We start from the raw sequence: 14,492 nt of genomic DNA, 5'->3' as shown, positions 1-14,492 counted from the left end.
AGAGGAAGGACGGAGAATAAGGAGGAGAGGGAAGCTGCCATTAATGGCAGAAATTGGGAGGAGGCTGTCTGAGGTGTGGTGGCGACGGCTGGTGGAAGAGGAGAGGCAGACAAATGTGGCAGCAGCATCGGCCGCAATGATCAACAGACGCAAATGGTGGAATTCGGCAAGAAAATTCAGAACTTCATGATGATGTTCATGGAGTTTCCGGAGACCATTTGTGGCATTCTTAGGCTCAAAGTGATCAACAGCTTCTGGGCTTCTTTTTCCATCCATTGTTACCCATTGCAGCTGCTGGAATTGTAAAATCCGACGAGGTAAAGAGTGTAGGGGCAGTTCAAATTTTTCACTTTTTCGACCAATACCGTTAAATTCCGATGATTAGAGGACACATTCAAACTCTTCTTGTCATAAGCTTTCTGGTGGCATATATTTCGTGGTGACCGGACTCCGTGAAAAAGTCGACGGTTGAAAATCGCTGGATGATTCAAGATGATCAAGGTCTAAATTGAAAAATTAAAAGCTAGAATCATCATCTACGCGTTATTTCGAGTCTATAGGCGCACTTGGATCATCAATAGGACTCCGGCAGTCGGAGGCGAGTGAACCGATTTAATATGTGTCTATGTAAATAATTGATTGTTCATCATTTCTTTGTTAATCTAAAGTTTTAGTAAATTAAATTTAATATTTGTTAATTAGTAATTTTGATATATGAAAAAAGAAGTTGGCTAGTGTTATATTAAGAATTATTATTTTATTTATTTTATTATTAATATAAATATATGTAGAATTAGGAGGTAAATGAAATGATAGAAATTTATAGTGGATGATTTAGGAGCATTATTATTCATTGAGAAAATTACTTTAGATATGATCTAATAGAACATAAAATTATAGATAGAAGTTGCAGCAATTAATTGATTATATCTAATTGAGATTCCAACTAAGTGATTAATTTATAATTAAATTTGATTGTATTATTTTTGAATAATTGATATAATGATGGAAGAATCTTATATTTGTTAGAATAAATAATTTAAAAGTTTATATATAAATGATATAGAGAAAGTAAGTAAAATTAATATTAGATGTGTGATTAATAATATTGTTAGCATAAAATAATTAGTTTGGGTATGATGCTTAATTCATGAGGCAGATTAGTTATTAATTTTAAAGACTCGAGATTAATTATAATAGTCAGTAATTAAGTATTAATTTTTTAAAAAATAAATTTATAGGAATAATAATCATTGTTAATATAGTTAGTGATTGGTATAGAGAGAAATAATTTTAATGAAAATTCAGGTGCTAGAAAAATAATTAGACAAGATAAAAATAATAATCGGCAGTTGTGAATGACAAAATTGTTTTGATCATAAGAAGATTAAATTTAATAAAATAAATTTTTGAGATCTTGGATGGAAATTTTTATGGATTGCGTGGTGTGAATTTTCTTGCAGGTTTTGGACCCGTTTTTATAGGGAAATTAGTCTGAATTATAAGAGAAGTGCTACCGAATTTTTGATGGAATCAGTTAATCGAAATAAATAAATAATTAATAAGATCAGAATTATAATTAAATTTTAAATATAGAATAACAGACGTCTGTTGAGGATCATTAGAAACAAGATTTAAGGTTAATTCTAAAGTATGTTTGTGCGTGGAATTCTAGGATTGTATGCTCGAATAGCATACCAGAGAAGATTAGCATAGAATTTTAGTGAAGGTATAGTTGGTCGAGTCCTGCATACTAGGTGAGTGGATAAACTTATAATTTAAAATATTATTTTTTAGAATTCATATTATTATTTAATTATAAAAATAATTTATTAGTTAATATAATTTTAAATATAATTAATATGTTTTTTTTCGAATAGAATTAATATCTTATATGATTAGAAAACTATTTATAAATTAATATAATATTAAAATATAATTAACATGCTATTTCTTAAGATTATAGTTAGTGTTTAATTAGAAATATAATTTATTAATTAATAATTTAATAAAAAATAAAAAAATTATATTTAAGCTTGAATCTATATGTTAAAGATAAATACATATGTCAAACTAAAAATCTTATATTATTAGTAAATATAATATTGAAATATAATTAATATGCTATTTATTATGATTAGAGTCAGTGTTTAATTAGAAATTTAACTTATTAATTAATAAATTAATAAAAATTATAAAATTACACATAAGTTTGAATTCATGTATCAAAAATAAATACACATATCAAAACAAAAAATTTATATATCAAACTAATCACATATATTAAAAAAATTTAAGTTTCAAAAATTAATATATATAGATGAAATTAATAATTAATAAACTTCATGTTCTTACTAGTTTATTTTAAGATACCTATTTTTTTCAATGTATATTTAATAAAAGAAATTAGTATAATAAATAGTTACTAAAATTGTGGGCAAAGACTCTTTTACCATAATATAGATTTAAGTACCACTTTTTAATTTTCTTTCCATTTATTAATAAAGAATTATGTTTGTCCAACAAAAATATTTTTATTTTTACTACTCCTTTTCAATTTATAATTATTTATTTAATTATATAAATATAAAATTAAAAGAAAAATTAAATTACTTATTTAATAATTATCTTAATCACGTATAGAAAAACATTTTAATTAGAAAGTAATCATTAGAGTTTGGTTTTTGGTAAAGCTAGGCGCATATATGGCCCACAATCAACTACAATCTTATTTTACATTAACTATTTTTTTAAATAAAAAAATTTAAATTATTTATACAATATCTATTTTTTTCTCTATTTCATTATTATGTTGGAATAAATATAATGAATATTACAATATCTATAGAAAAATAATTTAATTTAATTTAGTTAATTTTTTATAATTAAATCTATTAAATAATTTATTAATCAAAATAAACTATTAAAAAATAAAAGTTAGTATGGAATAGATGAAGTAAATAATTTTAATTAAAAGAAATAATATTTAATTAAAAGAAATAATATTTAATTTTGAAATGAAATGTCTTGAGTTTGAGTCCCGAGTTTGAATCATTTTTTTACATTAAATAAAATTTAATTTTTTAAAATTATTTTTATTTTTTTATAATAAGTATGAATGGATAACTGTCATATGACCCGACCTGTGAGCACGTGACCGGCACTAGGGAATGGGTAAGTGTCAGGCCACCGAATCCCGTAGTAAGCCTGACCATTTACTAACTCAAACAAATGGAAATTCGGACTCAATCCAAGGCACATATTCACAATTAACCTTAACCATCAAATCCTACATACTTAATTTGGTCTGCCAGCATAAATTAGGCTAGCCGTAAATTTACATAAAAATTACAATTGATAAGTCTAAAATTTCTACTGCGAAAAATCTAAAATTTTACAAATGAAGCATACCAAAATCAATTACATCAACCCGATGATGAAGGAGTCGCGTTGCTAGATAAGAATTGCGGGAAGACTAACAATCACCTGAAAAACAGTGAAAATGAGACTGCTAGTCTCGAGAATGAGTTAAAATCATATATCCCAAAATAAAATATAAAACTTCAATAAAATATTTTTTTAATTAAAATATAATATGCATGTCATGCTATGCTTCTGCAAAATAAAATAAAATAAATTTTTATTTATCACGGGACGGAGTACCTCAGCAGAATCCTAATTCCAACACTAACATCTCGACTCTCTCATTCTAACAGAACTGGCGCCTAGAGAGCGAAGCTCGACCAGGGTCCTTAACTCCAGTCCGGTCACTTAATTATCACTATCGGTCTTAGCCTTTCGGCTCTCTTACTCCAATAAGACCGGCGCTCAGAGAGCGAAGCTCGATCAGGGTCCTTAACTCAAGTCTGGTCACTTAAGTTTCCAAATAAACCGGCGCCCAGAGAGCAATGCTCGACCAGGGACCTTTACTCTCGCAAACTCACTCTACTCAGCCCTGAGAGCAATACTTGATCAAGGCAAGTCCTAAATTTACCTTTTAAAAATTTACAAACTCTTACCTATTTATTTTCTGTCTTTGATTCATACAGGTACAACTCATCAAATAGCATGTTCTACAGTCGTTCCATTCCGAGTCAACACGAAAACACAAACCATAATGCAGTAAATGAAACATTTATGAATAATAATTAAATAAATAATTAAAATATTAAATTATTTAATCAGAACTATCATGTAAAAATCTTAGCATGATAGGTGAACAGATATATGACTTTAACTCACAATTCTGACGACCTCCTAGCTCTGATGCCCCGGGGGGAGCGAGCCGAACTAACGGATTATCTAATCACGGAAAATAATTTAATCAATAACATTGAAACATTTAACAATTAACCCTAGGTCTAGACTCCAAGGACTGACTGTCTAAAAATTTGACTCGGGTAATTCTACCGAAAATTCGGCAAAACTTCCCCTAAACACGGACGTTTACCTCCCGTAAAACGGGTCCAGGACCTGCCAGAAAACACTTCAAATATTTCAACACTTTATTTTAATGGGAGTTGGGTCTCCAAGACTCCATTATTTTTCTCGACTCCGCCACACATCACAAATCATGACTAATGGCAGACAGTCCGACAAACTATTTATTTTAACTAATAAACTTCACATAATTTTTCTAATAATCAACACCAAAAATAAACACATAAATTTTACCAATGAATTCTAAAATCAACGGGCTAAAGAAATTACCGAGATGCTTGATCGCTCGATCGACTTGTCTCCAGCCGGTGGAGTCCGATCGGCGATCCAAACGCACCAACAGACTCAAAACGACGCGCTGATGTCGACCCCAGCTTCCGATCTTCCGATCCCCGATCATCCGGAGAGATTTACGGATGATCTCGGCCGTCGATTTTTCAAACGGAGTTCGATCGCCACGAAACCAGTGCCATTGGAAAGCTTGAGCTTTGAAAAGTCCGGATATGAACTCCTATGGTCCATCACTCACCGGAACTCGCCGAAAAAGCCAGAAAGCGCCGGCTGCCACCTACTTTCTCTTTCCACCGATGCTACCAACTCCGGCCACCATTTGCGTCGCTGGTGCTCCCAAAAGAAAGCCCACTCTCAAGCAAGTCGATCGCCACCCTTGGTGCTTCCGGACAAGCCATGAACGGCGCCGTACAGCTGCCTCTTCTTCCCCTTCTTCTTTTTTTTTTTCACACTGTCACCGCCGCTGTCGCTACCGCTGGACTCGCCGGTATCGACTCTTCCACCAACCGTCGCCACCGTGCCTCGAGCGGCCTCCATCTCCACCTGCCACGGACGGCAGCTCCTCCCTCTCCCTCTTTCTTCTTCCCCGACGTCAACTTCTCATTCTCTTTCTTTTCTTTCTTTTCTTTTCTTACATATCGATATTTACTCCCTGAACTTTTCTTCTTTACCATTTAGTCCCTCAACTGTTCTAATTACTAACAATTTTATCCTATAAAATCTCCAATTAACCTTTAAACTTTTTTTAGCTTTTCAATTAAGCCCCTAACTATTTAATTTGGGCCAAAATATAATTATTAAAAGTATATAATTACATATCTACCCTTGCTTTTTAAATATAAAATTACCAAAAAACCCTTACCGATATATTTAATTACAAAATACTAAATATACAAATTTTCATTAAAACTCCATATTAATAAAATTATATTTTTAATCCTTATTCCAAAATAAATTTCAAATTTAATCCTAACACAATTAATTTAATTAATCAATTTGCTATTTTCCAATTAAAATTAACACCATTAGCTAATTAAAATGTCATTTCTCCAATAATTCTTTTATAAAATATCCTTTACTAATTCTTTTATAACTTTCAATATAGAAATTAGTTTATATATTCATGTTGGGAAGAAATTGAATGACCGAAAATATAATCTATTTTCCAAAGAATTTACTTAATTAATTTCTTAAAAAAAATCAACAAATTAGATATACAAAATAAATCCCTTATTTTGTCTAGCATTAAAATTCCATTTAAATCATTCCAATTAAATCAAATAAAAATGAAGTAAAATTAATTTAAATAAAAACTCATTTATTAATTATTACTAATATTATTATTATTAAAGAAAAATTATGGGTATTACAATAATTATCCTTAATTGTGCAGTCCATAATAAGTTACATTTTTCATGAATTAAAATAAAATAAAATTACCCCATTGATTTAACGACATATCAAGTTAATTAAGAATCTTTTTCTTACGAATAAGCTGTAATTTCGTTTTATGTTTCTTTATTTATAAGTAAGAAAATACAAACTCCACATTTATTTGATCTCGATTGATATAAAGGTCAGAACTTTATTTCAATTCAATATAAACAGGTTAAACGTTTCAATTCAATAAATTAGCTAATCATTATATTAAAAAATAAAATTTCCTAATTTCTAACACTCTTAATATTTTTATACTCATATCAATTGGATGCAGCGTTATAGCTCAGAGTCGCCTCCAGGACCAACTAATGAGAAAAATAGAATTACTCAGACACTCTTGTCCGGAGTCATATTAATGCAAACTGATGACAGCTAACTATGTAGAAAAAGACACGGGATATTCAAATGTTTACATCTTTTTCTCATCTTAATCCCATTGGTTGAATTACTGATAAGCAGTTGTTACAATAAACTATTAAATATTAATACCTTTAGGTTAGCAATTAGCAAAGATTCATTCAGAAAAGCAATAAACATTTTTGTTTCTGGCACCAATGGACCATTAATTTCTCCAATATTACAACTAAAGTATTTACAGAAATCTAAGAACCTTTGGATTTTAATGAAAGAAATAGCAACATATAATAGATCAGAAGCATGCGTTTCCCTTTGGATTGCTCACATGCTTCTTCATTGATTCTTCTATTTTCACACACTAATTAACATACCACAAAAGCATGTGTCCTGCCCCTTTGGTTTTCCACAAGCTTATTAATTACCATCCAAACTGAAACAAATTTTCTTTTTTAGAAAAAAAAAAACACAAAAATAAACGTACTATGTTACAATTATCAAACCCACGATGAAACTTTCGGACATATGGCTAGCTCCATGCCTTCAGCTTTTTGCTTCAGACATGCAACAGCACCATGATGATGAACAATTCATGCAGCTACCCGACGAGGAGTCAAGCTACAGAGTGGAGATTGAGCACCAGTAGATACAAGAATTTGAGTAGTGGTGGAAGACTTTATGCTGGATGATGATGTTATAGTATTAGTATTGGTAGTAGTAGAAGTGGTAGAGAAGCCATAATCGGATCCGAAAAGTCGAATATCAGAAGCCTGAAACCGACCTGAATCACCCGTTGGAAGTCGCATATAACAAGAAGAAGGTGACTCGTTTAGCCATGAACCTAGAGGCCCTTCGTTTCCATTCTTGTATTGCATTATAGCTCTATACACAAAAGGAATAAGACCCTCCATCTGTTTCTTTTTCCTTTTCTTTTTCTGTTCCTGTTTCTTGGTTGTTAAGAAAGAAAGAGAGAAAGAGAGAGAGAGAGAATTTTGAGTTCTGGAAATATTTTCTCGGGAGATGGAGGAAGAAAGGATTGGTTTAAAAGAGAAGAAGGGTGTATGGTGACGTGGAGTAGTAATGAATTGGAATCCAGCTCTTCACGCTAAGTCAAGAAAATCCTGAAGGAGACTTGCAATGGAAACCCGCACGAAGACCCTGATAAATACATGAAAGCTATATCTAAACTTACATCCTATCTATAATCTTTGTTACATCTCACCAAATCTCACTAAAGAATCCTTTTTTTTTTTATTTGGGTATATTTTTTTAGTATTCTTTTCTTAGTTTTGTTGGATATATATGAGCATTTTTTAAAAAATTTGTTGGCCGGTTTGTGATTATATATGATGTTTCTTCTTTAAGACATTAGACCAGTCTTATAATAATTTCTAATTCTCCTAGTTTCATTGCTGCACCTTCTTTTTAAATTAATTAATATTAGTTAGTTTAGATGTGATTTTAGAGTAGGGAATTTGGCATTTGAGAGAGTAGTTGGTGCATTCAGCAGGCGCCACATGTATTTTTGCAAATCTAATGATATGCTCTTGTGAACAGGCAACACCCTGGCCTGGCCTTGTCTAGCACAAAAATATTCAGTACAGAATTATACCAGCAACATATACAATTCTATACAACGTGCTGAAAGCAAATGGCAAGAAAATCTTATGATAAACAGAATCTTTTTGTGATTTTGTCTTGCATAATATTTTCAGAATTCCTATAACTTTAAAAAGAATTGCTTGTTACCATGTAATAAAACATATACAACAGAAGATAATAATAATTGGCTTTATCCTCCATAACATTTTCAGGATTTCTAAGAAAACTTTACAAAAATTGCTTGACTATGTAATAGAAAAATCCTCTTATGAAATTTCGTACTTAAATCTTAATTGAAGATCATTTAGAGACTAATTAATTAGCTTAATTTTGATAAATTACTATTCCTAGTAGCTACATCCATTTCACCAGTCAAAATCTGGGGTTTTATCCATATCTGACTATCTATTTCTATGCAAAAAAAGTAAAAGTTTACTCATCTTTACCTAAATTTACATTGACTGATCAATTTAGATTTTTTCTAGTTTCAAATATCAAACCATGTTGGAGGGCAGCCATTAGTTCTTGAAACTCAGTTATCTTGATTAAGACCAAGACCAAGAAATTTAAAACATGTTGGCAATCACGGGAAATTTAAATATATCACATCTTGCAAATAAGAAGATAATACCGGAAAAGAAAAGAAAAAGTATAATCAAATACATTGGATAAGACTCGTCACATTAATTAGAAATTAAATCTTGAATTATTTAATTTTTACACAATTGCAAGCTATAAATTTTTCGTTTTTTCTCTTTAAAAAAGAAAAAAAGAAAGGAAATTTCTCTTAATTTCCTTGAAGAAGAAGAGAAAAAATTGGCGTTGACATGTGGCAAAGTAATGCTGGCTTGCCTCATCAAAATACCCACTCCATTGTCTTCGATGGAATAGTAGATGAAGTCATTGTTTGCATCATTAGCCACATCAAACGGCTAATAATAGATCTTATTGTCATTTTCTGAACCCAATATAGAAGTTTTTTTATTAGCTTCAAAGTAGAGATCGATCACTCTAAGGCCGAAGCAGAAACTGCGTGCTGTGGATGGTTAGGTGAAAGGAAAGAGAGCAGCAGGCTGTTGTCATTCTGTGTTTGAGGGTCCAATTTGGTATTATTTACCTTTTTGAACCCATCCAAAACCCATCAAATTAAAAAGAAACTTCAACCTTTTTTATTTGTTTTTTCCTCTTTATAATTCTCCTGCTTTTATCTGTTTTTTTTTTTTTATAATTTTAATTTTTTTTAACTTAGATGAAGTAACAATATTAGATAATAATCTGAAAATTAATGGATTTACTACTCTCGTGCATTGCATTTTAAGTAATAATAAAATAACACATACTGTGACAATTATTTATAATTCATTAGAAGTAACTAAAAAATCCAAAGCTAAAATCCTAATTTAGGATAAAAGATAATCATATTTGTCGATAAAACTAACCTTTGGGTACTATATGGTATCATGTGTGAGTTGCGGAAATTGGCCCTTTTATTTAACTTCTACTAATCATCATGTTTCGTTTTGTTTTATATATGTTTCTAAACAAAAAAGGAAGTTTGTTTTATATCATTCAAATTGCTGACAATGTGGGTGATCAGAGTATCAATTATCAAATTACATATATATATATATATATATATATATATATATATATATATATATTTATTTATTTCTTAAAAAGAACAGAATTATTAAATTGGGTTTTTGTCATCTATTAATCTAGATAGTTCTGAGTGTTAAAAGTAAATAATGATGCCCTGACCATTCAGCAAATGTATTAAAATAACAATAATTAACACATCAATGATGTTAGGATAAAGACTTCTTCTCTTTTTTTTAACTCTTAAACTGATGTCAAGCTCAATTACATCCTTAATTAACTAATAATAGAGTTAATTATTGTGTGTGTACATATATTTATATATAAAGCTGAGTGATGACTTTTGCCATGTATAGCTACTAGAAATAAGAATAAACAGATTTGATATCATAGTATATACACATTCTTGTTGACCCACTTGATCAAGTTAGGGCAAATGTTACTATCCAATATTCTTTTTTTACTAATTTGTCTCTTCTTTCAAAATATAACCAGTTGGCATGTTATTGTCTTAACAAAATAATATCATGGAGGTCATCCAAAGGCACATTAGATTAATTAGTATGTTGTACTTGTGTAGAGTTGAGTTCAGGCTTGAAACCACACTTCTCTTTAGAAGAATTGTTCAAATAATTTAAATCCTTATCTCATTATTTTTAAAAAAGATTTAAAAAAAGAAATAAAGGAGATTTAATTTAAATTTAGAACTCTGCCTTCTAAGCTATTTTTAGGAATAGGTACTGAGCTAATAATTGATTCAATTTTTAACTTCATTATGCAAAAGCTTAAAAAGTTTTAATTCTTTCATATTTAATGGCCTAATATTTGTTTTTTCTTTTCAAAAGTTTCTTTCTTTTAATAGCTTTTTTCAACTTTTTAAGTTAAAAAAATATCATTTTTTAATCATTACAGTTATTTTTTATATGTATAAATCCGCTTTCAAATTCTTTTTTAAAAATTTATTTTATTTTTAAAATAATTTTAGAATCTGTTTTCTCAAAATTATCTTATGGAAATTGTTAGAAAATTCAACTTTGTTATTTTTGAAATTGCAAGAGATAAAAAATAAAAAATTTTAAAATAAAGTGTGCTCTAAAAAGCTGTACCAAACGAGTTCCACCCTATTGTAATGGAATTGTTTGTTTTTGTGGCTTGTTAAGTTAAAAATTTGTGGAGGATGGTGATCTTACATGGACAAAACCGAGAGAAGGTTGGTTGAAAGCTAATACCGATTGCTGCTGTATTCTCTAACATGGGTTGTATTGGTGTTGGTTGTGCTGTTAGAGATCACGTTGGTCTTTTCAAGGCTGCGTTTCAGAAGAGAGTTGTTGGTCTAATGACGCCTAGGGAGGCTGAAGATATTGGTGTTACAGAGGCATTAAGCTGGCTAAAGAACCAACAAAGGCTTGGATAATGTGATTATAGAAGTCGATGCTAAAGAAGTAGTGGAGAGCATTAGGCAACCAGCTGGTGACTCGGCCTTTCATTTAATCTTAGAAGACTGTTTGCATTTGAGTAAGTGTTTTAGCAATTTGCAATGGCGTTTTGTGTTCAGATCTGCGAATTCTGTTGCCCATTTGTTAGCTACAGGGACAGGTTCTTTGACAGGTCTTGTGGAGTGGCTGGATTATCCCCCTCCCCTCATTGTTCATGCTTTGAATTCTGATTTTTATTAATGAAGTGTTGTCTTTGATCCAAAAAAAAAAGTTAGAAATTTGTGAATCTGTTGAACAGGCACCACAAAATCAGTGACTCTTTTTATAGACTTCCTCGATTAAATAGGCGATGCGGAGAAAATAAGAATGGAGGCTCGTTTTTGGTCAAACAAGAAGGCTAAGGCTTAGTTAGGATGTGGGGCTTATCAATTAGGTTGTAACCTTTGGACATTCTAAGTGAAGAATTGTCTGCTTGAGCCCATTAAAACTCGAGCTTTTGCTCTTACAAAACGTTCTCGTAAGTTTGGATCCTGACAAGCTCGATTCTCTAACAAACTACTAGACGTGTTTAAATTTCTAGCCGGACCAATGCGAACAAAGTTTAGTCGGATTTAATTTTTTTTTTAAAATTTAGCTACAGTTATATGGGCCTTTTAAAAAAAAAAGATTTTGACCTATTATAAAAATTTAAAATATTTTACTTTATAATTTTGGGATCAGGTCAGATTTATTAGATGAATTTAAAAAATATATATATATTTTTAAATTCATCTAAAAAATAATTGAATTTTTACGGTTTTAGACTTATACATTTCTAAAGTAAAAAAAAAAAAATGTCTAAACTTAGAAATTATCGAATGAACTTAAGCGAGTCCAGTAGATATATAAGACCATAAACATATCTATCTAATGTTTTAGGCTATAAATTCTTAAAAAGCTTAAGCATTAATGTAATAATTTGACTTATTTAATTTTTAATTTTTAACTTTTTCTTAATCTTTGGTCTCTTAGATCTCATAAGTGACCTTTAAAAAAGTTATTTTCCATCATAAGACCATAGGATTTTAAATTATTCATAAATACTTAGGATTTTCATATTTAATATGACATTTGATATACGTTATTAATGATACGGATATAATTTATAATTAATAAAATAAAAAAATTATATTTGATATTCAGTTCAAGTGGTAGAAGTATTTACTTTTGAGAAATAAAAATTTTCAATTCAAGTTCTTACTTCTATATTAGATAAATTATTTCTTAATGAGGAGCATGAGAGGATGATTGTCCTATGTTATATTATATTACATTTTGAGTATGTAAGAAATATTTATTTAATAGCTAAATGTATATTTATGCTTATGAACTTTGACCATTTGGTTAATTTCACATTCTAATTTTTAATTTAACTTATCAAACACTCAAATTTATTTTTTGATGATATTTTAATATATATTGCATGCAAAAGAGAAGGGATAAGAAATAAGAGGGACGCAATGCAAAGAGCAGAGGAAGCAAAGGACAAATAGCTTTGTGTTTGGAGGAGCATTCTCTTTTTAGCGTGGGAGGTAGTGGCCCCTTCTTGCTCCCTAATTCCGCCTTTGCTTATGTCTCACTCTATATATTAATGAAATCTAAGGAAAATCCCCAGCACAAGTTTATAGGCCAAAAGGTCATCATGCTTAGGTTACAGAAATTCATGACATTTGTGTTAGAATCTAAATTTATTTTTATCTTAGTCGCAATCTTTTAATTTGATGCAATTTAATAACTATGACACAGAATTTTTGCCCAAATTATAAATTAAATTTTGAATTTTACACTTTAACAATTTTATTCAAATATTTTAAAGTTTTAAAATAAATATTCATTTTTAATTTGTTTTTAAAAATATTTTCCGATGATAATTGTAATATCCAGAATTTTTATATATTTAATAATGAGTTTTTATTTAAGTTGACTTTAACTTCATTTTTATTTGGTTTAATTTGAAATGATTTAATATTAGTCAATTAAATGAATTATTTTTCTATACCTAATTAGTTTGAAATTCTAAGAATTAATTAAGTAAATTATTTGAAGGGTAGATTATATTTTTTGTTATTCTAATTTTTTCCCTAATGTATATGTATATGTATAAATAAAATTATATATATTGAAAAATTTTGAAAGAAATTGTAAAGGATGTTTTTATAAAAGAATTTTGAAAAAATTGGTATTTTAATTAACTAGTGGTATTAAAATTGGTATTTTCTCTGGCCCGTTGATCTTGGAAATCCTTTGATTTAAAATTGTGCTTATTGTTTTGTGTTGAGTATTTAATATTTGTGAGTCAAAAATAATTGTCTGTCAGTTTGCTTGCCTCGTATTTTGTGTTGTTTGGCGGAGTCGGGAAATAGTGAAGTTTGGGGACCCGACTCCCGTTGTTTGGATTGTTAGATTTTTGAAGTGTTTTTCTGGCAGGTCTTGGACCTGTTTTTACGGGGGGTAAATGTCATTGTAGGGGAGGTTCTGCCGGATTTTCGGTAGCATTCTCCTGAATCGGGATTCTTAAACAGTCAGTCCTAGGAGTCTAGACCTAGGATTAATGATCGATTGTTTCAGCGTTTTGATAAATTGTTTCCGTGACTAGATAGTCCGTTTGTTCGATTCGCTCCAACCGAGGTACTAGAACAGAGTTAGGAGGTCGCCAAACCTGTGAGTTAAAGTCATATATCGTTTATGCACGTATCATGCATAAAATTTGATTTGCTACTGTGATTATTCATTTGCAATTTCAATTCTTCATTTAATTATTATTATTATTTGCATGATGCTTTTAATTACTATTTAAATATATTTTTTCTTTATCACCAATTTTAATATTGCATGATGACTCAGGATGGGACGGTAGTAGAAGATAGGAGTTGAATTAGTGTTCCAATATAAATCTGAGAGAGATAGGGAAAGGGTAAAGAGGTAAAAATTTTAAGAAAGAAAGATTATGACCTGCCCTGGTCGAGCATCGCTCTCTAGGCTTAGTTGAGTGTGGTTGCCGGAGTAAAGGTCCCTGATCAAGTTTTGCTCTCTAGGCGCCGGTTTATTTGGAAATTTAAGTGACCAGACTAGAGGTAAGGTCCCTCATCGAGCTTGCTCTCTGGTCGCCGGTCTTATTGGATAAGAGAGCCGAAAGGCTAAGGCTGAGAGTTAAGTGACCGAACTGGAGGTAAGGTCCCTGATCGAGCTTTGCTCTCTGGGCACCAGTCCTGTTGGAATGAGAGAGTTAAGATATAAGTGATCAGGCTGAAGGTAAGGTTCCTGATCGAGCTTTGCTCTCTGGGCCGCCAG

The 14,492-nt window shown here is 30.3% G+C and overlaps 1 protein-coding gene and 1 long non-coding RNA gene across 3 annotated transcripts; both read right to left on the bottom strand.

Annotated features, from left to right (window-relative positions):
• Window positions 1-3,239: 3,239 nt before the first annotated feature.
• LOC125368642 lies at window positions 3,240-5,397 on the bottom strand. 2 transcript variants are annotated; one of them, XR_007214347.1, is made up of 3 exons: window positions 4,711-5,397; window positions 4,243-4,302; window positions 3,240-3,511 (listed from the first exon to the last, which is right to left on the bottom strand). It is a non-coding gene; the product is annotated as an uncharacterized LOC125368642 (long non-coding RNA). The 2 variants fall into 2 exon arrangements; XR_007214346.1 differs by having other exon boundaries at window positions 3,240-3,508.
• Window positions 5,398-6,688: 1,291 nt separating this feature from the next.
• Window positions 6,689-7,658, bottom strand: LOC8261800. Its single transcript, XM_002534231.4, has one exon. The coding sequence runs from the start codon at window positions 7,434-7,436 to the stop codon at window positions 7,116-7,118; it is 321 nt and encodes a 106-aa protein (XP_002534277.1). The 5' UTR covers window positions 7,437-7,658; the 3' UTR covers window positions 6,689-7,115.
• Between the last annotated feature and the right edge of the window lie 6,834 nt (window positions 7,659-14,492).

This window comes from Ricinus communis, chromosome 10, assembly GCF_019578655.1.
Source record: "Ricinus communis isolate WT05 ecotype wild-type chromosome 10, ASM1957865v1, whole genome shotgun sequence".
NCBI classification, from domain to species: domain Eukaryota; kingdom Viridiplantae; phylum Streptophyta; class Magnoliopsida; order Malpighiales; family Euphorbiaceae; genus Ricinus; species Ricinus communis.
Note: the sequence above shows the minus strand (reverse complement) of the source record. Positions and strands in the feature narration are given on the sequence as shown.